Raw genomic sequence first — 23,827 nt, forward strand, 5'->3', positions numbered from 1 at the left:
GTGGCAATATCAACATGTAGACCTATCGATGACAACAAAGACAACACTAAAATGTAGTTAAACAAAAACTCTTTATTTTCATTGCCTTCCACCCACCTTTTCACACACACACGCGCACGCACACACACACGCGCACACACACGCGCACGCACGCACACACGCGCACGCACACACACACGCGCACGCACACACACACGCGCACACACACGCGCACGCACGCACACACGCGCACGCACACACACGACAAATTGAGTTTCATGTAAAACAACTTTAATGAGTTGAGTTCAATCTTAAGATTTCTCAACTCTGACGTCAGAGCACAAATATTTCACAGATATAAGACAGACTGAGCCGTTGACCAAATTACACAATTAATTTGTTTTTCTGGTCAGTTCAGCTGTGATTGGACGCTTGAGGACCCGGCTGAGCTGGTGCTATCCCATCAGGCTGTGAGGACGGGTCTAGGACAGTAAAAGAACAAGATAGTGTCATCTCACACACACAGAAACAGGCCATGTTAAAATGGCACAAATTAACCCTTCGAAGCTATTACAACAGTGAAGAATACTCACACATGCCATTGGGAGCTCCAGAGAGTCGAGGAGCCATTGTCTGGGCATTTCCTCCACCAGGCATCATGCGGTTGGGCATGGACTGGCCTGAAGGAGGAGGCAGGGCTAAATGTAATGAGAGAACCAAATATTTGAACAGATAAAAGACTAATACATTAGAGGTGTTTTCTTGTGTCCTAAGAAGGTTAACCTTTTTCTCAGAGGCTGTGTGTGTATGTGTGTGTGTGTGATTTATTATCGAAGTAGGATGTTTTAGAACTGTTTGGCGGGGACTGCTGTGGTCATAGTATACACGGCAATACACTCATAAAAGCAAATCGCATTTAACCATGTATCCAGCTAATTTATATAGCTCACGTTCAGGGCTTGACATTAACTTTTTTTGCTCGGGGCTTACTGGTCTGGTGTGCCGTATGGGCCACCGTACTCTGGCCGTGGACTGCACACTGGGTCACAGTGTTCCTGTGTCGGGCGGTGGCACAGTACTCCAGCCACCAGTGTTTCGATATAAAGGCATGCCACCTGTAAGACTTTCTTACACGCCACTGCCGAAATCTACCTGCATTTGGCGGGTTGGTGGGTGCTAATGTCAAGCCCTGCTCACGTTACTGTATTGTGTGAACAGGTAACTTCATTTAATATTGTATGTGGCGTTTTCCTTTGCGGGGTGCAAATGTTCCACCAAAACAAGTTCCTTCCCGAGACCATTTTGCAGAGCCACCGTCGCTCCGTCTGGAGCTTAGCGCCGCCCAAGACGATTGTGATTGGTTTAAAGAAACTAGACAAACTAGAGTGTTTTTTTTTCTCTCCTATCCTAGAATATATCTGTGGTGTAGCCCAACTTTACTCCACAGCGCTGTGGAGATAGGTCTGGCGATGCGAGACTAGGACAGACCTGATTGCTGCATTGTGTATCCAGGTTGCCCCTGCTGCTCCCTCTGCTGGCGAACCTTCATCTCTGCCGTTTTCAGCTGCTCAGTGTGGAAAGTCTGTCTCTCTGACAGGAGCTGCTGCCGCTGCTGCTCCAGCTGCATGACACACACACACCGACACAAAGTATTAATGATACAGGTTTCTAAACATGTTACTGTTGCATCTGGATACAAAGGAACAAACGGATGTTAAAAGCCACTAAAGCTTTTTGAAATATTGCGTTTTTAGGAATTTAGGATTGGTTTGGGCTATAGCAGATATTGTAGTTCACTCACAGCTTCTTTCTCACGGTCCATGATGGTCTCCAGCTCCTCAAAGTGCCTCAGTTTGATCTCCAGCTTCTTCATCTGGGTCTCCACCAGCAGAGCCACCAGGGACTTGATCTTCCTCTCTTCTACTGCCGCCAAGTGCTGCAAACACGTGGCAAAGATGGAAAAAGTTAGAGGTGGGTGGAAGTAGTAGAAAACAGACACTATAAATAAAGAGTAAGGAACTGGGTGGTAAGTGCAAGTAACAGTGAAGAAGCAGGGAAACAAAAAAGGTAGCAGAGGTAAAGAGAAAAGAAAACAGGAGGGTAATAAATTAGGTGTGACAGAGCGTGGCAAGTAGGGAGAGAGAAAATAAATTAAGAGACTGAAAGAAAACTACAAAATCAATCAGCAGCAACGAGGGTTGGGACGAAAACTGACCTGACCTGTGACATAAATGAAGGACAAAAAAAAAAAAAAACATTTCTTCACTTTATGTCCCTGATTGTGCCATTTAGAAGTGGAAAGGTGGGCTTTTACCTTGGCCTTTGTGGCAGCTGAGGACAGAGCAGCTGCTGCTGCCGTGGCAACACTGCCCTCCACCAGATCCTGCTCCATCACTCTCCCCTCATCCACGTCTCCCCGCCCTAGGCTCTCGTCTTCATCTCCCCTTCCTTGATCAGAAAGTTTGTTTTTAAAAATACAGACAGACATGCACGTGTACACACATATACTGTAGTAAGAACATATATACACATATATACACACACACATATACATATACATATATATACACATACCGTCTCTCTCATCGGCAAGTACATTTTCTGCATTTTCTCTTTTGACAAGTTCTCCCTCCACTTTGGCTCCACTGGATTCAACCGTGAGCACATCTGCCCTCAAAGGGACCTGAAACAGATCCAAATGTATACACACACACACACACACACACACACACACACACACACAAAGTTAGTCACAAAAATCACCAGCAGATACAAAAAAAACTCTAAGCTCTTAATGCTGTTTCACCTGGTGGGTGGTCGAGTTTGTGTCAATTTTTTCTGCATCCATCGACTCTGAAGGAAAGAGGAAAACAGAATAAGAGATGCATTGTAGACAGCATGGAGAAATCGATTCATTTGTGCATAATATAATATTTATGTGTATAAAAGGGTTTACCTGTTCTGTCGAGCTGGTTGGACGTTTCAGAGACCTTATCCACCGACTCCTCCTGCACTCGGGAAAACTCCTCTGAAGACAAATATGTAGAATCACTACACACATACTGAACATACAGTACACCATCTCAAAACCATACCATAATGTACACTACACACTAATCAACATTCCTCTCTCTGTCCTCTCACCCAGTGCGGCCTTAGCTGCGGATGATGCCACCCGTGGGTCCACCACGGATGCCAGGAAGGCCACAGTGCTCATGACCGGGTTTTCTGATTGGCTGAAAGGCACGGGCTGGTACGCCAGTGGGCCGAGGGAGGCCGAGGAGTCTTCTAGGTAAGGGTCTTCTATCGGCAAGCGAAGGAAGTGAAGGATACACTCGTCCTGCGTCCTGGAGCCCACATGCTCGGATACTTTGTTCCAATCGTCTCTGTAGACCTCTAAGGCCTGAGAGAGACACGGGAGGGAGACAGAGGAACAAGCAAGTGTGAGAACGACTTGCAACATTTCGGGTAAAAGATTCACATGATTAAAAAACAATTTCCCTTTTAGGATGGCAATAAGTCATGTATAAGCTCTTACCTCTAATAGCAAGAGAGTCTCTTGCTCTGTCCATTCCCTTCCTGCACTCGCTCCTTTAGTCTGAGGCAGATGTCATGAAAAATAGGCCATCATTCAGTCATTTAGTAGCTCTAATAGCAACTTTTTAAACAATTAATTACAGAAATGGTTAAACAGAGAATGGTGAAACTCAGTAAATGGAAAACAAACTGGGAAAAATGTACACGGATGTACAATTAGTTAAGTGTACAAAATATGATTAAAACTATTTTATGAAGAAAAAGGAAGGTTAAAAAAAGAATGCAATTTTCAGTATGTTTGTATTGTTATTGTGTGAGACCTTTGGGTGTTTCTTGGTATAGATGTCGGAGCGCAGACCAAAGTTCTGGGAGTCTGAAGGCTTCTCTCTACTCTTTTCTGGGAAATACAACATGTGTTGCGAGGCGGACACCTGGAAGAAGTTTATCAGGTAACATTTAATATGATACAAAAGTGTGTTTCAGAGAGGTTGTCATGCGCTACTGTGTTTATGTGCGTTTCACCTGTAGGGGTTTGTGTTGTAGGGGGGCCAGTCCGGACGGTGTGTCCGCCAGTACGTTGAAATGAGGGGTGGGCGGGGGTCCCATGGGGAGGGGTCTGCTCTCTGCATCCACCTGGTAGTTAATCAAACCCCACTGCTCCAAAAAAGCATGAACCCTGGACACAAAGAATATTTTTTGTTGTTGTGCTGCAGCTGTAAAATGCCCCCCACAGATGACAAAATGTAAAAACACTGACATATCAGCATATGTCATGTTTTAAATAAAAATGAAAAGCTGCTTCTGAGAGTCATTAAGTACACCACATACCGCAAGCTCCTTTCCAACACTAACAGATTTCATTTGGTTAACATATTCATATTTCAGAACACCCACACACCACACTTAATTTAACAGACGCAGCGGACAATGCATGGTAGCAAACGCCCACGCACTAAGTTATACCTCATGACTGCACAGACGTCTCCAGTGAGGTTGCGTCTACAGGACGTTGAGCTGAGGTATTCCTGGGGGTTCAGCCGGTACGTGTCAATCATGAAGTTACGGTATGCCAGGTAGCTGCAGTGCACAGGAAAGAAGAAAAAAATAATCAGGTTTTATTGACGCCATCTCCATAATCCGATAAGACTTGCATAATAAAGTCTGAATGTGTGTAAGTACTCACATTTCTGGAGATTTGGACTTGTTCTTTCCATTGAAGAATTCAGGCAACGCACGTTTCTCTATTGACTGAATGCTTAAATATATGGATAGAAAGGTTATACATTTGGGTATGTTCTGAAGAAAGCTATGTTTGGAGTAATAGTCAATGTCACAACAAGCGTGTATATCTGTGTGTGTGTAGTTATTTACCTGTTGTTATTGAACCAAGATGTGTAGCTTGGTATTATGATGTGATGGGTTTGTTCTGTGATGTTGTCCTCCCCCTCTGACAGGCGAGTAATCTCCCCTCTCCCCTCCTCATCTTCCTAGACACACACAGAGTAAATGTAATACCTCTTTTAAAAATCACTGAAACAGATTAAATACAGATACAAATTATTGCTAGAGACTACACAGCCTTCCAGCATTTAAACATTTTTAGGAAAAGGACATCATATTTACCCTTCCTGGGAAATCCTCCTCCTGTTCATCTAGAAAAAAAAAAAGTGAGGGAAGGGTAACATTTCAAGATGCATTTACAAACAAAAATCAACCATATTTCATACTTTTTTTTCTGTTTTAAACTAGAAGGAGCATTTACACGTGCAGCATTTCTCCTTTAACATTAGCTATAATACTTAACCTACCCAGGTCAGCCATGGTCCCTCCTTTGACGGGAGTATTCTCACTGTCCTTCTTCAGGTTGACTACAAGAGAGGGAGACAGTAAAGGATGTTTAGGAGACAAAATGTTACTTTACCGATTACTGAATTTCCTAGTTAGTCACTGTTTTATTTTAGTGTTTTTACCATTCTTGGGTAGTATAACCTCCTCCATGTTTGGGACAGGGGTAGGGTCCTCCATGTCTTTGGTCAAGTCCTCTTCTGGCTCTTCCTCCTGTTGTCCACGCCTTCTCCTGTGCACATGCACACGCACACACACATCAATGCTGAGACCACACACTGAAATGCCAAAAAGCGTTTGGTTAAAACCCCTTACCCCTTCTTTCCTTTCTTCCTGCCTTCAGAGGAAGGAGGTGAGGGGGAGCGTCTTCTCTTTTTGAAGGGGGTGTGTTTGGAGTCCTGCAGCAGACGGCAGAGGTAGATGGTGAGAAATTAAGAAACAAAAGAGTTCTAGCACCATTAACTGAAACATCACCGATCAAGACGCTTCACGTTTTGAAAATCTCATGGTTCACAGTTGCCTCCATTTCCCGACAGGAAACTGTAAGAGCTATGTTTTAAAAATTGTAAACACCTTTCCCTCCACAGGCCCTCCAGACCGCCTACAGCTTCACACAAACCTGGTCGTCTCTGAGGTGAATACGTCGGCGGAAAATGATTGGTGCATTCCTCTCATTCACACAATAGTCCTCTTCGTTCATCCACTCGTTGAAAACATCTGTGTCCAGAACCCAGCAGGCATGAACCTGGAGCACACACACCCACACAAATCAGTATTGATGTGGTGGTGCATGCTGGTTTATCTCATCAAGTGTCCAAAATGAACACACAAGAGATCATATCACCAAATACCAGTAAAATGGATGTAGACTTATTGATGTAGTAAATGTAGCAGGAAACAGTGTTGTGTAAATAAGTGTATAGAGTAGTACAAAAACATGTTTTTGTACTAACCCGCCACGGCTTTTCTGTATGTGGTGGCTCTTCAACCTCTCCTTCAACATCACTTGAGGACAACCAACTGTCGTAACTGTTGGAAGGTGGCAAGAGACACAAAAGGTAAGTATTGTGATTGTATATGAACACCTGTGTGCATATGTGCTCGTACCTTACCTGTCAGGGTGCATGCCCCAGTGTACCAAAACATGTTTGTCTTTCCGCATGACAGGGCGCATCCATTCATCTGAAAATAGATGCATATATTTTTTTTTAATCAAGTTAAATAACCATTTAAAACAATAACAAACACACATACATGCACTAATTGGGGGTGGCAGTAGCTCAGTCAATAGGGAGTTGGGTTGGGAACCGGAGGGTTGCTGGTTCCATACGGACCAAAGTATTGTGGTATATGGTGTATACCTCCTGGGTACTGCCAAGGTGCTATTGAGCAAGGCACCGAACCCCCAACTGCTCGGGCGCCTTTCCACAGGCAGCCCCCTCACTCTGACATCTCTCAATGAGTGCATGTGTGTAATGTGTGTAATAACATTGTAATGTCCCCTTGCGGGATTAATAAAGTATAAATTATTAGTATTATTAATTTTAACTGACCTTCCTCTGTAGAAGCAGATGAGGGGTAGATGTGGTGACTGGCGAGTGTTCGGTCTTCAGTGATCGTACCCTGTAGAAGGACAAAGTGTGACCATGTGGCACTGATATTGAACTACATTATCAGAGCTGCACTGAGTTTCTTATTCTTGCAATGTCTTAGTCGGCCAGACCTGTCTCCGTATACTTCAACCTTTAAACATTTTCTCTTTGATCAGTCCCTCTAACAATGTGGCGGCTCATCTTTAACTTCTGCAGCACTTTACCTGGTGTTTGGTGATAATATCTGTAAGTCTGCTAGTCAGCTCCTGATCCAGCGTAGGGTCCAGATATACCACAGGCAGCGACATACAGTTGTTCTGTAGACACACGAAACATTGGTACACATTCATTAGTGGTGTGTCCTTGGTGGGCTGATGTGTGTATGTGTTGAAATGTGTGTGTCTATGTCACCTCGATCAGCGCTCTTTCAATAGTACCAAACATCTCAACATTCCTTTCAGTTCTTGATGGATTCTGCAAGTCAAACCTCCGCCTGTAAAAGGAGGGAGGGGAAGAGAGATCATAAGATGGACACTACTGTGATAAAAGCAAAGGCTATCAGAGGCATGCAACTCACCAGCCTTGCGCAGCCTTGAACTTGTAGGCAGTGCCAAGAATGTGGCAGAGTCCACCCCCTGGTCGCAGGTCAAGGAAGCACTGTGTCTGCAGAAAAATTGTAAAATCAACAGTCTGGCATATTGTAACCCCGTCTTGGAAGATTTACTGTCACCTCACTCTTTCTGCTTTTTAATGAGGACCACAACTAAAATACGTTTTGAGAATTATTGGGGTTTTATCCTTTGTTCTTCTCATTATATGTCAAGACAGGGTGATGCAGTAACAAGTGTATCTACCTAATAACTAGTATATTTCATGACATCTTGTCATATATTTATATACTGATCTCAACCCACACAAGAAGACTAAATCAACATAAATAAAAAAGATGGATACTTCAGAGACTGCTAACAACCAAAGGATGAGGTATTGTAAATTCAGAATACTCGTGAAGTGAAAGACAGTAAGCTACAACTCACAGGCAGTTTGGTGAGACTAGGACTGGTAGCTTGTCTGCCAAAGGCATCCTCTTGGAACTGGAGAAGCTGCAGGGTTACTGCAGCCAGAGCCTGACACGATGGAGCATCCACCAGCACATACTGACGGACACACAGACAGAGATGAGAGGGATATGAGGAGGAGAATGTTTCATCATCATGCTTTAGTGGAACCTATAACCTATTGCATTTTACCGACAGTGTATCCAGTTTAACTGTTGTGTTTGTACTGATTAACCCTTAGGATTTGACTACATTTGCACTTCATTTTTTGTATGCATTTTTTAAACAGACGCAGCACTCATTAACTTTATAACATGAATCTTGCTGGCCAGTGCAACGTTAAACGTAACGTTAACCAGCATGAGACGTTTGTTTACAGTCTGAGCCATTGGACTTGCTAGCAGGGGGCGGCTAGCTTGTTAGCTAGCTTCCTAACCAGCTAGCTAACTACCTTTTTGTAGTGCTTCCCGATCCACTGTCGCACCACCTCCAGCTGGGCTAAAGTATCCGGACTCTCCCAGAACCTAGCGGACGGACTGCTGTCTTTTTTCCGGTGTGCGGATGTGCCGGAGCTGGCTTGGCTTGTCCCGGGAATGCCGAGGTTTGTTCCTCCAGACATTGTGGCCATAATAAAACGAGATTTATCTCAAACGGGAGAACAAAACTGGCTAGCGCACTCGCTAGCTTTTGCGTTCTCGCTTTCTCTCGCGAGACGCAGCGCGATTGTCGCAGTTCGGCATAAGGGTTTTCTATTTTTAAATATTTAACTGCCTTTCATTTCCATTTATTTTTTAAACTTAATTGTGTGCGTTTTTGATTCAGTAGTGTTTTTTTAAAATACCCAAACTTGTTTTTTATGCAAAACAGAATACATACCTTTGTTACAAACCACGACTTTTACTTTGAAATATAACATTTAGGAAATAACTACTCAAGACATGTAAACAGGATGAACAGAAGTGAAGTAAAGTGACATTGATTAGCAGCCTGTATATATTTAAATGCTCTAATTCCAAGCTACCTTTCGAATAATTGTTTGAAAAAGTACTTAAGATATGGCCAAATCACTTGCCTTTAACGTTATATGAATTGTATTGTTGTTGCAGTATTTCCCGTTTTGTCATAATTTCCCAACCGACAGGAAACAAACTTCTGTGCAGCTGACTGTCGACTCAGCAGTTGCAGCGAGTTTGTTATGATTCTTTTCCGTCGCATACTATAATTGGATATCTGCAAAACCGCAGACTTCACACAACCTCAGACCAACTAGCTGTCTAACTACTCTGCGTGGCACCGATGCACCAGCACCCCTGTGAGTAACATATTCATCCTCTCACTCACTCCCTGTTTACCTAGGCCCTAAGATCCTATGGGTGTCCAGGGTCTGACCACCTATGTGGAGGGGAACAGAAACTTCCTCCAAGATGTGAAATTCAGGGACAGTCGCCTGGTTATTGATGGCTGCAGTTTGTATTTCCGCCTCTACTTTAACCACGGTTTGGACCAGCAGCACGGAGGGGACTATGATGCTTTCGCTTGCCTGCTCACCCAGTTCCTGTCTTCTTTGGCGGCTTGCAACATCCAGCCATTTGTGGTACTGGATGGAGGTAAGGATGCTTTAGAATTGTAACTCCCTATCAGCACCTTTTTTATTTTAGGAAACTCATCTTATTACAGTTGATGTCAATGCATTATCATTGATCAATAAATGCATAAATGCATAAATGATCGATGTAGACAGTTCTTTTGATAAATGAATTAGATTAAACAAAAGCAGTTTGCTCACGTTTGTTAAAAATGGATCAACAAGTTAATTTGAACCTGCAAGTTATTATTATTATTATTATTTTTTTTTTTTTTTGTGGTTATAAGGGATTGACCCCAGTGACAAGAAGTTTCCCACTCTGCGCCAGCGTCTGCAGTCCAAGATAAGAGAGGCAGACAGCCTCTCCCACGGCCGCAATGGCTCTGTTCTCCCCATCCTCACAAGAGATGTCTTCATTCAGGTCCTCATCCAGAGAGGAGTGCCACTGGTCCAGTGTCCAGCTGAGGCTGACTGGGAAATTGCATGTTTGGCTCACCAGTGGAACTGCCCAGTTCTGACCAATGACAGCGACTTTTATATCTTTGATCTGCCAGGTGTGGATAGCGACAGACTTTTGTACTTTAATAACGATCCAAATCGACCTTTGTAATGAATAGCAGTGATGATATCTCACTCAATGCTTTGCTGTTGTTTTACATATAGTTTATGTGCTTTGTTTTCTTAGGTGGTTACTTGCCACACCATTTTTTCCAGTGGACCAACCTTAATGGTAAAGCCTCTCACCGCTACATCTCGGCTCGATGCTACACCACTAACAGGCTGTGTCGCTGGTTTGGTGGAATGAACAAGGAGTTGCTACCCTTATGTGCCGTCCTGGCTGGTAATGATTATGGCACTCCAAAAGATACTGAAACACTCCTGGGTCTGTTAGATGTGAGTGTATTAGGGAGAAGTGGTGGCAGGGGTAAAGGTAGAGCGTCCACTTCCCGCATTGAGGGCTTCCTTCTCTGGCTGTCCTCTTTTTCAAATCCAGCGCAGGCCCTGGCGGAAGTGAGCAGGCTAATGGGAGAGGATGGTGGAGACGTTAGGGGCAAGAGAGGACAGAAGGCTGGGCTCAGTTCACAGCTGTGGGCATGTATGCAGGAGTACCACATCGCCCCTCAAAGCTCTCTGGCTTGCTGGTTCTCTGGAGGTAAGGCAGCTCCTGGAGGGCGGACCTCTGGGCTGCCCGAGTGCCTTTCGCTGGCTGCAGCTCAGGGACTGTTGGCTCCATTGGTGGTAGATGCTTTGGTGATGCACAGGGTCCTGCTCATCCCACAGGTGGAGAACAGTAAGCTAGCCAGCAGCCATTGTAGTGCCAGCACCATACGCCAGGCTATATATGGGATATTACTGCAGAGAGGCCCAGATGTCCAAGCACAGGATATGAGGGTACAAGAAAAAATCAGCCAGGGTACAAGAGGTGGGAGAGGGCGAGGGGGAAGGGGGCGGGGATGTGGTCAGGTTGGTGGAGGTAGGGGTCAGGGCACACAGCAGGGTGTAAATGTAGGATTTAGCATTGAACAAGCAGCTGGTGCAGCTACAGTGCAGGCTCAGGGCTCTACTGTAGAGGAGTACGACCGTGTGGATCTGAACTTGAAGAAAAACTACGTAGACACACATCCGCTCAGAACCCCCCTACGTCTAGACACACTTGGCCAGGTAAACATGACAATAAAAATGTAGTTTGTTGAATTTATGGTTTTCAAAAGAAAATTGTTCATGTGATTAATTTACCTTTCCCAATTATGTCCCATGATTTGATCCAGGCTCCGGTGGCGGTTCGTCTTGGTGTCCTGTTAGAAGTCTTAGGGATGAAGGAGTCTTCTCTGGTTCCTGTTCCTCTTCACTTGAGGCTGGCTGTAGCAGTGACAGCCTTCTGGCTGCGAGAGGCCATACCAACACCCTCACAGCCCCAGCTCCAGGCTTTGGTGCTGGGCATGATTTACGGAGAGCTGTCCTGGAACAACCAGCCTGGAGCTACACACTATCAGCATGCTGGTTAGATGTGTTGTATCTTTTGTATTGCTCCACAAGGTTACAAACACTAATGTACCTCAATAAAAAGGCAAACAGCGATCCTTAATGATCTACCTTTTGTTGCTGCTGTGTATCATCCTAGTCCCACAGCTAAACTGGGCTGCAGAGCGCAACGTGTGGGCAGGGCTGGATCGACAACGGGTGAGGCCAGGGGAGAGACGGGGTTTGGATGTCGGAGCGGCTCACAGTTTTAGCCAGTGGCAGGCCTGTCTCTGGAGCACACTGTGTCTCAATCAGCTATTACTGATGCCACTGCCTGAATCCCACCTATCATGGTAAGGCACAGGGACATGAAAGTGGAGACACCATTTTCATTTTCCACCTATGAGAACTAGAGCGGCAACAAATGACTATTTTCATCATCGATTACTCTGTTATTTCTTTGATCACTTAGTCTCATCGTCAGAAAGTAGTGAAGAATGCCCATCATTTTTTTTATCACAAACCCAAAGTTACATCCAATTGCTTGTTTTGTCCGACCAACTGTGCATTAGACTGTTCATACATTCAATATACTAGTATCACATAAGACAAATATTCACATTATTTAGAATTAATAATTGTCCTAAGTGACACCACATCTGTGTCAGTCAAATCAATACACTTAAACGGTCATTCAACCAAATAAGACACTTTCTCACCTAGTGGAATCTGATCATAATTGTGATACCAATCTCTTGAGATTTCTGCTGCCATTCCAATATAAGGGTGATGGAATTTTGTTTGTGGTGCTTTAAAACATTGAAATGACATGAAAACAAATCAAGAGCAATTGAGAGAGAACACACTGAAAGACATTTTCAAAATTCCATTCACTTCCATTTTATCGGGGTAGACCTGGGGTCAATCTAAAAAGATCTGCAGATACCACAATGGTTAAGTTGAAAAGTATATTTTTTTGTAATTTGGTTGCCTCTCTCTCCCTTTCTGTATGCGCGTCAGGTTGTACAGTGGTACCTTGGTGCATGGCCTCCTCAGGTATCTGAAGGAGGGCCGAGCTGCTGAATCCCTCCTATCCGGGGGTTTCATGTCGGGACAACTCTACTCCTCCCTGCTGGACGCTGTGAGGAACTGCAGCTCCAAAACCCAGCCATCCTCTTCAGCAGCAGGGAGGAGGAAGAGAGGTGGAGGCCGGGGAAGGAGAGGAAGAGGGGGGCGTGGGAGAGGAGCAAGGGGAGGGGGGAGAGGGACTGAGGAGATAAACAACAGGTTTGCGCTCCTGATGAGCGACGAAGAGTCTGATGACGATTGATGAGGCAGAGGAAAATGAACTGATCGATATGAAGCACTTGCTAGGGACCATATGAGGGAGGACATTCCAGTGTTTTTATCAAATACACTCAGGGAATGCTATAAATAGTAATTTCACAAGTGAAGAACTACACCTTCTAATGTTTCTGCTTTTAGCTGATTTATGAAAGCTTTTATGTCACTGTAATTGATGCATGTTTTCAATCTGACACTTTTATTCAGTTACATCAACACAAGATTTAAACAGTAAATGCAGAGATTTCTTATTTTATCATCTCTGTTGACCACAAAGTTGTATGGCAGCTATTGTCATCTTAATAAGCAACTCATGAAATCTTATTTTATTGCAGACACCTTCATACTCATGAATTTGGTGCTCATCTTTCTATAATAAAAAATATTAATCAAACTCGACACGTTTTTTTTCAATTATAACATTCAGCTAGTTTTTACTCGTAACGACATGGCCAATAATAAAATGTTTACTTATTCCATAAAGTCAGTTTTAAGTTACAGTGCGTTACCAAAACACTCTTAAATATGTACACAACACAACCAAGATTAAACTATTCATTAATGCAGTATATCTACACTTTGTAAGTAATTCACAAGCGACAAAAACAACATTACAAAGTTTTTTTTTTTTTTCTAAACCATTTCTTATGTATCTAACTTAAGAACCTAAAATTAAAAGTCTCCTTGTCCCTGTAAACAATACATTTGTGGGATAGTAACCCACTGGCACTTTAACATAGAACCTACACTTTTGGCACAGCTAAAAATTAAAAATAGAAATGTGGCTACTGGACATAGTTAAAAAACAAAACAAAAAACTACACGTGAATATTCACATTAGTAGGAGCAGTCAGGGCTTGCCTTATATGAAATAGCTCCATGGTCGACTGGAGGCCTAATGCAGCAGCTGTTAGAAGTGTCATCGAACGTCATAACTTAACATACACTGAATCTTCCTCTTGTCCTATGAGGATGAAGAGGTTGAGGCAGATGAAGAGGCAGTGGCTGCAGCGTGTGACTGAGAGTCTATGAGGTCCATGTCTTCGTCTTCGTTGACTCCACACGTGTCGACCACGCAGATCAGACAGCTGGTGACAGGAAAAGCTCGCACCTTGCTGCAAGTCACCCACCTAAACACACAGAAGAAAACTGATTTACAGGGTGTATGAAATGGGAATAAAGATCAAAACTTTAGTAATGGTGAGTTAATTAGATTATTTTGTAGATTCCCACTGTGCCTATTAGTGACAGATTTGTTTTTTTACTTTTTTGTCGTTGTAATATTGAGTTAATATACTGACCTGTCAGTATCAGTGTGATACTCCAGGACGTGTCCGAGCCGTCCCACACCTTGAAACCCTGCCAGCACATAGATGACCTCACCGACTGCTGCACACTTCACCGTTACACCTCGCCACGGCATCGCCAAAGCAGCACGCCACTCATTACTGGCAATGTCGTAGTACTCCACAGAGTCCAGTCCACCTAGAAAAATCACACGCACACAAAAATAGTATCATATAGAGGCCACATGTACTACAGCTACTATGTTCAATAGTATTATTACAGGTGAATTCATTCTTAATCACTACGTGGTTATGGCATTATCAATTTCTTGTACCCAGTGCTCCCTGTCCTCCAACAGCATAGATCCTGTTGTTGACCACCACCAGCCCATGGTTCTTCCTAGCCTCTCTCATCCCACACAACTCCCTCCATCTGAGGACAGAGAGACAGAGACAGACACAGGGACAAGGAAGGGTTTGAGGAGGAGTGTAACAGAGAACACATAAATGTAGCAGCGCAATGTAACATTATGTGACTTAACACTATTGTGTGCATGTAAAACTCCAGTTTAGAGCTTTATGTCCACCTGCTCTTTTGTGGAGAACTTTCCATGACCTCCTGGTCTGATAAAAGCTTTTCAAAGCCTATTCGATAATATAATAAATTCATTCTTGTCAAACTAAAATGAAGGCTATTTGTCCTCCTATGGGGAATTGTTGGGGATACACAGTTTTCAACATTAATAGGAATATATCATACAGACTAGTAAACAAAGAAATGGGATTTCTTCACATTGTTCTTGCATGTCCTACTGTTGTCAGCCAGTACATAACAAAAGCCTTTCCCCTCATATTCCTTTTCATTCTCCCATTCATAAACACTGTAAACAAGCCAGTGGGGGTCCCACAACATCCTTTGGGTTGTATAGTTCTGGACTGTATGTTTGGTGGGACTCACTGTTGAGTGTTGGGGTCGTAAACCTCACAGTTGTTGAGGACCCTGCCAGACACATTGTTGCCCACCGTGCCTCCACAGACATATATGAGCCCGTTGGCCTCCACTGAGCCGTGGCTGCAGCGAGCCAACAGCATGCTGGTTTTCACCTGCCAAGACTCTGTTCTTGTGTCGTAGCATTCGAAAAGGTCAAGGGCAGAGCTGCCTGCAGACACACACGTACAGTACATTAACACCATGACTAAATGCTTTTAGTTTCCTAAAAAGATTAAAAGATTCCTTTCCCCCCATGAAGGCTCATCAATGTCCATCATCCCCTAACCCACTCAAAAGATACACAAACCTCCCCAATCCCAGGTCCCAAGTTCACCCCTTCCACCTCCCTGTGCTCACCCACTTCCGAACCCCCAGATGTGTAGATCTTGCCCTGGGCAGCGCAGGCAGCCAGACTGTCGCGGGGCGTGGGTGGACCCAGCTTGGAGTACCAGCTGTCCTTTAGGACGTTGTAGCAGTCCATACGCTTAATGGGGAAGAGCTGTGAGCCACCCAGGATGTAGACCACATTGTCCCAGAAGATGGCTGTGGCATCCCGGCGCTTCTCGAAGGGGCAGCGGATGTCTGTCCAGGTGGAGTCCTGCATGGAAAGCCAGACTGACACTTAAACACTGGTAAATAGGGCTGTATCGCGACACTCAGATCCACAAAACTGTGTCGCGGAGTGATAAGGCAGAATCGCGACACACCCCTTCCAACTCCCAGAGTTATCCTTCCCGTCCAGATCCAATGCTACCGCACTAATTACTATTAGTCGTTTTGGTGCTTTATCCCCCTTTTGTCGGGTAAATTGTCGGGCGGGGGGGGGGGCACGAACACCGGTAACGCTAACAGAGGTGTAAAGTTACGAATGGCCGCTGTTCTGACTCGGGTGCCTGGGTCTGTTTCCCGACGGTTCTGTATCGAATCGTGGGTAAAAACAAATGTGATACCAACCGAATCGTGGGTTGGGTGTATCGTTACAGCCCTACTGGTAAATATGATTTTTACCATAGAAAAAAACCTAGAATAACTTCAATGTTTGTTTCTGCAATCTGATTAATATGAAATGTACTGTTGTTGTAAACAATGTAAAGCCCAAGACGTCAAATCATTTTTTTTAACCAAAACCCAAAATTGGATTTCTGAAGTTTCACACCCTAGTATACTACAGAGTATATGTGTATCCAACATTTACTGACTTAAGCCCGGTACCTTGGGGTTAAAGTAGCGGCAGGACTGAGGCTGGGAGCCTCCAAACAGAGCGATGCGATAGTCGTGCTTCTTGCGTCGCGGTCGGCTACTCTCTCCCAGATCCTCCCGATCCTCCAGGGACAGCAGATGATAGCGCATCCCACCTGGGACAAAAGCACAGGCCGTCATATTTTTAGCATGTGCGTGTGTTCACGTCAACCCAGGAGACCTTAGCACTAAAGCAGTTTTAACTAAACAGTTTTAACTAAATCTGAATCTACAATACGAGATAATACAGGTCAAATGTATATACATGAAGACATTAATTCAGGGTTTTGGATTTAGGTGAATTATCACCATCTGTGGTGGTGGCTCATATGTTATGTATCTTCGAGAGCCCAGCCAAAACCTTGAATTATACCCTCATTAGAAATAAATATTTAATCTTTCACTACTATAATAGAGAATGATGCAGATAGTTTATATTCAGAGTAATAGCACATAGCAGACAATGTCAGCCATTTCCTCATTACACCAATGTTTTAATGTTCCTTCATGTATAGACATAAGACACTCAGTACTGTGTATGTTTATTACGTCCACTTGTAAATAATGGGTTGTGTCAACTTGTTTCTCTCTCTTCCCACTCACTGATGACCATCTTGAGGCACTGTGGGTTGTCCTGGATGAGGGGCTCAGCCTGCACCGTCTTGGAGAGGAAGGTTTTAGAGACCAGAGGAAAGCGAACGCACCCCAACACCTCCACCATGTACCGCTGTCTGTTACACACATCGTACTTCAGCCAGCGCACTGCTGCGTCGTAAATCTAGACACAATTGCATGCAACAAAGCATGTGGGAACATCCAGATTAAAAGGTGGTATTGTTTTTAGCCAGAGTTTATCACTCAGCTTTGTCCTGATGTGATACACCCATTTATTTGATAATCCAAGTTGTAAATAAGTACATATTACTTCACAAAAAATGGACTTATCTTTTTATTTAATATGAATGTCCCCGAACTTAGGCACTAAAATACCAACAGTTTCTATGACCACCTCAGACAATTTTTTTTTCCATTTAAGCATATTTTAAAAGATTATGGCACAAAAGAAATGAAACATACAGTATAGTCGAAGAGTGTATACATGTGTACCTGTGCCTCGGCACGGACAGTGAGTTTGTCCTGGTGCAGAAGGTGTGTGAGCTGTTTAACGTCCAGTTGCAGGAACTCGTCCAGTTTGTAGACTTCAGTGAAGTGGAGCTCGAAGAAGTCCTCTGCTGCTGCCTTCAGCTCAGGACAGTCCATACAGTCTGCCAGGGAGGAAATACCTGCAGGAGAACATACAAAGATACAGTCAATCTAATGAGTTACATGATGTGGCAGGCCTGACCCAAACACATATGTGGGGAAATAACTTTAATATTTAAATGAACAAAAATGCTTTTGATGTTACATACCAGGCACAATGACCAATCTAAGCTGGAATTGTTGGCCCTTAGTAGTTTAATACTTGAAGATGGTAACTCAAAAAATGAAGGACCAAAGGGCTCCTCAAACTGTGGGATAAAAGCAAATGAGATATGATTTAATGTGGATTGTTTTTCTGTTCTTACCAAGGCAGTTTGTTGCATCAATTTGTCCTTTGAGGAACTCCACACACATCTTCTTCACAGGCTCAATCTGGTACTGGTTGGCTGCATCCAGCAAAGACTGGACGTTACTGCTGTTCACTGAGATCCTGACACACACACACACACACACACACACACACACACACACACACACACACACACACACGTGTGGTGTTTCTGATGAAATTTTGTGAAAGTAACAATTAAAGGGGATGGTCTAATCTGCTGTGAGTTTAGCAGCACCCCACAGTCCTATAGGTAAAAAAAAAAAAAACAGTTGCCCTGTATGCTTCGAAATGAACACTCCTATGTGTCAAGATTTACTCTCTACTTTTAGCCAAGATTCTTACCGAGCTGTGTATATAAATTCAATCAACAGCTCAATGATCTCAGGCTCGGCACTCCTGAGCTCCACCTCGTGGGACATCGACTCCATCATTCTGGCTGGAGGTAAGGAAAAACAGAGGTAGACTTAATGGAAAATGGAAACATGCCAACAAAACATGACGACATGAAATGTTTTTCCTGCTATGCTTGGAAACAGCTTGGGGAGCACTGCATAATTAATAATCTGACATTCCAAAAACATAATGTTATAATAGAAATAACACTACCCCTATAGCAGCAGAAGCAATCTTCTAACTACTGTGGTCCCCTTTGGCTCAATCTGTACATACATAGATATCAAGCGTGTGTGTCTATCCTGTCAGTGGTTGTGTGTTTTTGGTTCCACACTTACTGGTGAACATGAGACTGAAGAAGTGGCTTGCTGCAGCCAACACTACTCTGTGGGCAGGAAAGTGTTTCCCCTGAACCACAAGGGTCACATCACAGAGAGTACCCTGAATAAAACAAACACACACACACACAGTTAGAGAGTATCAAGACAAGGAGGGACACACACTCACAGTAAACGCCTCATGTCAAGCCATGTTACAGACATACACTCTTGTCCTCTTTTGTATTTTCTCTCTCACACACCTGTTTCCTCAGGTTGTTCATGACTCCCATGATGCTAGACAGCTGTCTGTACTCCTCTTTGGTAGCACACTTCCTTTCGCTCTTCTTCTTGGCGCTTGCAGCCTTCTCTGTAGAGGCCACCCCTGTCATGTCTGCCTGATTAATGTAATCTGTTCAGTTTAAATTAAACAACACTTTTAGCGCCACTGCCAGCAGTGTGCGGCTGCAGTCTCTTTGTTGTGGCTCACTTGCTCGCTAGCAGACAGCAGCTTGTTGTAATTTTATGAACTAAAAAGCCGCCAGTTTGACGGCAGATTCTTCTTGAAACTCGTAGAGAGAAAGTCATAAAGAAAACAATAAAGATGAACTTGCTGTCATGTCAAATAGGGATAAAACAGGTTAGCGAAGTATATCTTGTAAGCTAAAACTCTTCAGAGCTCGGGGTGTGTTGTTTGCTTCTTCTTCTTATTCGTCTTCTTTGGGTTTTAACGGCAGCTTACATCCCTAATGTTCCACTACTGCCATCTTCTGGAGTTAGTTAACTCATGTCAGATTGTTCATAGATTTTCCTAATCAGTCCTATTCTCATTAGGAGGCTGACCAAGCATCTTCTGACTTATGCCTAATGTCCCTTTTCTCTACGCATGCTATTTACTCCTGCACCTGTTTATCCCAAATCGTTTCCTTTCTTCCATCATGTCCTTTCTGTCTGATATAGGCTACATACTTCCTGCAATAACAAGCACATGCAGCGATCACAAAAAAACACTAAAATGTGATGTGTGCTGTTCAGGTTGCTGCCTGTGTTTTGTTCTGTTGAGTTACTTTTTTCCCTCTCTGTTTCTTCAATAATTTCTCCCCCATATTATTTATATTATGGTCACACTTCAATATCATTTGTATTATTGTTAATTACTTTTGCTATGTTATTTAATTACATATTATTCAATCTAATTTCACGTCAATTACTTACTTACATTACAAACATTTTCGTACTATGACCACCTCACTTTACTTTACTTTACAATACTTTTTATATAATGCCACTTTACATTCATTCAGTACTTTTTGCACATTGTCTGTTGTTTGGCCTGTTGTTTGTTTGTTTGTTTGTTTTTATTGTGGAAAAACTGCTGCTGTAACAAGTGAATTTCCCCATTGTGGGATGAATAAAGTATTATCTAATCTAATCTAATCTAATTCTGTACCTGTTCTGTGTAGTCCAGTCATTTTATGAAAAAAGGTTGAACAAATTGCAACAGAAGCAAACTCATCTGATTTTGTATCCTCAATATGTCCTGAGTAAGGGAAAAAAAGCCCCGAAGAATCCCATTAGGGGAAAATTTCGAAAAACGGTTCCATTCAGACCTTAACATTAGGTCTTTTACTGACTCCAAACAAAGATGGAACAGAAGTGTGATGCCTCACTCTGTAGCTAAAACAGAGAGCTCAACACACAGGGTGAAAAGAGGAGCTGCAGCGATGTGCAGTACAACAAATATATGGTGTTTTTTGAAAATTAAACCATGTAAACGTATTCTGGTACAACCTCAAAATACAATTATGGACCTGAAAATGAGCATAATATGAGCACTTTAATGCTCATGGGTAGGCCAAATGGGTTCCATTCAGACCTTAACATTAAGTCTTTTACTGTTATATGTCAACAAGATTCAACAAGACATTTCCACCTGGCTATACCCAATGTTTAGATCTGTTGTGGTATTTATTATTATATTTTATATATTATTATATTGTTAACAAACAATTTCAAAAAACTTGTAATACATTTTATGTTTGTCTTGATGTAAGTAATCAACTCAGTAATTTTCATGGTGATATCTAAAGGTTAACATTTTTACCCTATTCACGTGAGAAAAAGAATGAATAGCCTAGGCTATATTTGTGTCTTTTTCGAAACTTTCCTCTAATGGGATTCTTCGGGGGCTTTTTTCCCCTACTCAGAACATATTGAGAATACAAAATCAGTTGAGTTTGCTTCAAGGTTGACCCCCATTTTGTCTTAAAATGACTGGACTAGTGGCATATATAAAGCTTTGGTTGAAGATACTCGCGTTCGCCCTCTACCGACAGATGTGACAAATTACACATTGATCGCAGGATTGCGGAACTGATTAATTTATCCTTCAAAACTGTTTGTAGATGTAATAAATATGTTCTGGTATTTAAAACATACCACTTTAGTTGTTTGATCCTTTGGAAGAGCAAATTTGAGATGTTATATCTAGAAATAGATACAGTTATGGCAACAGCCGAGTTTTGTTTACCTCGCTGCAGCTCACCTGTAGGTGCACCTGTAGGCCTATGACGCTCATATCTGTTCAGCAATCCAGAAAACATAACCAGGAAGAAAAGTTTGACAGGAGTCGCATGACGTTGACGTAATGTGGAATGTGAGGACTACAGATGCATTGTCAGAAATAATTGACCTGAAAACAAATTGAGAGACCCCAGAGCTGCAGAAAAATGCTCCGTTTTCTCTGCAGTTGCTGCTTCTCAAGTGAAAACTCCGTCAACGAGGTAGGCTACGTGTTTATTGTTTTTTTATGTAAATGTGAATGCGTTTTATTCGAGTTCAGACGAGAAACTTGATCACTGCTTTGCTTCAGTGAGATTAGCCTGTTGGATGAACCTGCTAGTCTAATTTAATGTAAGAATGGTGAGGACTACACCCATTATGAAAATGTTATGTATTTGAATCAGGCTAATGCAGTCCCTGTGAGAGTATTTGTCATGGTGTCTTACAAGACAAGAAATGGTAATCAAAATCACTATAGTTGTATTGTTCTGTTACAAATATAAAGTGCAGAGATACAGAATCGTGACATATATAAGGTCTTCATAAAGGCAGGAATGAACCACAGAACTTTGAACTTGAAATACATGTATTTTTGTTTTAAACACTTGGTTGGTGCACTGACTTTATGACAGAGTCATTACATGTGTCCAGGTGAACACAAGCCTTATTATTACTTTATGTCTCTTTCTGAAAAGTACCAGTTAAAAACAAAAACATTCTATGTAAAGGAAACAAACAACTCTGATTCCTATTTCAGAGACAGCCTCTCCTGCACCCCACACCATCTGACCCGAATGAAGCTAGATCAGCCAGGCAGACCCGGCCAACACACAGTAGTACACAATCTCTCTAAATGTTAATATGTCTGTCTCTCAAACCTGTACATTTCTAATGCATACAATTACGGATGAATTTGAACTGCATGCATTCTGTGTGTGTGCCTGTTGTGTGATACTTTTTTCCCCTCCCAGATGCACGGATCGTGATGCGGATTGGCAGGCTGGTGATGAGGCAAGTGTGTGTGCCAGAGTTGGACCAGAGGTTTTCTGACATAGCCGAGACCTTCAATGAACAGCACGAGCGCTATGAGGCCATGGTCCGACATATCACCAACCTGCGTCAGAGCTACGGCTGTAACCAAAATGATACATTGGCTTTAACCGAATGTGTGGGGATGATCAGAGATGAGCATGGTAAGTGATCCACTCAGAGCTCCCTGCCATAAAGGCATCATGATGACAGGTTTCCTGGCTTAAATGTTCTGTTTTCTTTTGTTTCTCTGTTTCAATCTCCATCTCTCTCCACTTCCAGAGGCCAGGTACAGGGTCTCCCTTAAGATGAAGGGCTATGACTTCTCCCTCAATGTGGTTCCTGTGGGCAAAAGTGAGGAGGAACCACTGCCTCCACATCTGTCATTGGCTCAGGATGAAGTGAAGGGCACTTGTGAGAGCGCCAAAGCCATCATCTCAAAAGGTACCACACTTCAAGAGTTGATTGGCTGGCTGCTGCGTAGCAAGAATCAAATGGCTGAGCAGGTGAAAGGGGCTGCAGCAACTTACCAGGAGCAAGGAAGACTGAATGAGAACCTGGAGGAGAACCTGAGGGAAGTGAGAAGGGCGAAGGAGTTGTTGCTGGGATATAAACAACGGGCCGGGGAAGTCCTCACTGAGGCTGCACAGATAGCAGGGGCTTATTTGTAGTTCATGCGCATTTTAGATACTTAATTTGAATCGAACAATAACAATATGCAGTACACTCTTTGAACATTATGCACACACAGAATGTCATGCATGTATTTAAATGTACCAAGTATACTCTCTGCTTTGCAGGCCATTGCAGCCTCTATCATGTTTGTTATAAGAACACAAAGACTAACGATGATATCTGCCTTTTTTTTAAATAAAGATTAAGATAGGACAGCTGAAGACATGAAAGGGGAGAGAGAGCATGCATGACATGCAGCAAAGGGCTGCATGTCAGAGTTGAACCCAGGCCCGCTGGGTCGAGGAGTAAACCTCTATAGGGGCACCCACTCTACCAACTGAGCTATCCGGTTGCCTGTATGTCTGCCTTTTAAATGCTTAATTTTAATAAATATAGCAAAGACTCACTTTAACACTTAAAATATGTTGTCTGTGTAAAAACTTACATTGCATTGCAGACTCACTTTACTATTCCAACTGTTGCTCTTCCATTCATATTCCTCAGATTTAGTCTGTTTCTCAGAAATTGCACTACATTGATAAAGATTCCCTTAATTCCAGAGTCAATAATCAAAATAATGTATGCATTCTTTAGAAATGTGTACCTGATTAGACATTTTTTTTTAGCAAAATTTTGACACAAGAAAGATTGTGCAGGAGTTTTCTGGTTGTGAACGGCACTGGATAATACGTACATATATACAATTTTCTATAATGCAATAGAGGACAGTACACAATCTCCTATAGCAGCAATAGACATTGGACCAGAGGTTTGTTGTGATTGTGCTTGTAGTGTTTTGTTATTTTAACATTCAGAGGAAACATTTGCTAAATATTATC

The 23,827-nt window shown here is 42.9% G+C and overlaps 4 protein-coding genes across 6 annotated transcripts; 2 read left to right on the forward strand and 2 right to left on the reverse strand.

The window, feature by feature from the left end:
• Positions 1–217: 217 nt before the first annotated feature.
• Positions 218–8,729, reverse strand: smarcc1b (SWI/SNF related BAF chromatin remodeling complex subunit C1b). The gene is made up of 28 exons (XM_078268544.1): positions 8,463–8,729; positions 7,991–8,110; positions 7,531–7,616; positions 7,365–7,446; positions 7,178–7,270; positions 6,915–6,984; positions 6,474–6,543; positions 6,315–6,390; positions 5,981–6,106; positions 5,677–5,759; positions 5,487–5,593; positions 5,325–5,384; positions 5,140–5,168; positions 4,888–5,003; positions 4,700–4,771; positions 4,480–4,593; positions 4,039–4,192; positions 3,837–3,947; positions 3,518–3,577; positions 3,124–3,382; positions 2,936–3,007; positions 2,786–2,832; positions 2,554–2,662; positions 2,294–2,427; positions 1,781–1,915; positions 1,468–1,600; positions 573–677; positions 218–461 (listed from the first exon to the last, which is right to left on the reverse strand). Exons 1-28 carry the CDS (start codon positions 8,637–8,639, stop codon positions 394–396), a joined length of 2,868 nt encoding a protein of 955 aa, XP_078124670.1. The 5' UTR covers positions 8,640–8,729; the 3' UTR covers positions 218–393.
• Positions 8,521–13,296, forward strand: aste1b (asteroid structure-specific endonuclease 1b). 3 transcript variants are annotated; one of them, XM_078268545.1, is made up of 7 exons: positions 8,521–8,612; positions 9,368–9,618; positions 9,884–10,150; positions 10,282–11,258; positions 11,366–11,597; positions 11,719–11,911; positions 12,579–13,296. In XM_078268545.1, the coding sequence occupies exons 2-7, from the start codon at positions 9,381–9,383 to the stop codon at positions 12,886–12,888; spliced, it is 2,217 nt and encodes a 738-aa protein (XP_078124671.1). In that variant the 5' UTR covers positions 8,521–8,612; positions 9,368–9,380; the 3' UTR covers positions 12,889–13,296. The 3 variants fall into 3 exon arrangements, with proteins under 3 accessions (XP_078124671.1, XP_078124672.1, XP_078124673.1); XM_078268546.1 differs by lacking the exon at positions 8,521–8,612 and adding an exon at positions 8,955–8,975; XM_078268547.1 differs by lacking the exon at positions 8,521–8,612 and adding an exon at positions 9,198–9,323 and having other exon boundaries at positions 9,522–9,618; positions 10,018–10,150.
• klhl7 (kelch-like family member 7) lies at positions 13,081–19,461 on the reverse strand. Its single transcript, XM_078268548.1, has 12 exons — positions 18,986–19,461; positions 18,744–18,846; positions 18,355–18,448; positions 17,987–18,111; positions 17,526–17,701; positions 17,022–17,196; positions 16,392–16,534; positions 15,537–15,777; positions 15,147–15,348; positions 14,524–14,621; positions 14,204–14,387; positions 13,081–14,032 (listed from the first exon to the last, which is right to left on the reverse strand). Exons 1-12 carry the CDS (start codon positions 19,112–19,114, stop codon positions 13,867–13,869), a joined length of 1,836 nt encoding a protein of 611 aa, XP_078124674.1. The 5' UTR covers positions 19,115–19,461; the 3' UTR covers positions 13,081–13,866.
• Positions 19,462–21,322: 1,861 nt separating this feature from the next.
• On the forward strand, positions 21,323–23,197 carry LOC144529478 (uncharacterized). The gene is made up of 4 exons (XM_078268605.1): positions 21,323–21,505; positions 22,042–22,120; positions 22,256–22,477; positions 22,596–23,197. Exons 1-4 carry the CDS (start codon positions 21,452–21,454, stop codon positions 22,982–22,984), a joined length of 744 nt encoding a protein of 247 aa, XP_078124731.1. The 5' UTR covers positions 21,323–21,451; the 3' UTR covers positions 22,985–23,197.
• The last annotated feature ends 630 nt before the right edge of the window (positions 23,198–23,827 follow it).

The sequence above is a fragment of the Sander vitreus genome, chromosome 14, assembly GCF_031162955.1.
Source record: "Sander vitreus isolate 19-12246 chromosome 14, sanVit1, whole genome shotgun sequence".
NCBI lineage: Eukaryota > Metazoa > Chordata > Actinopteri > Perciformes > Percidae > Sander > Sander vitreus.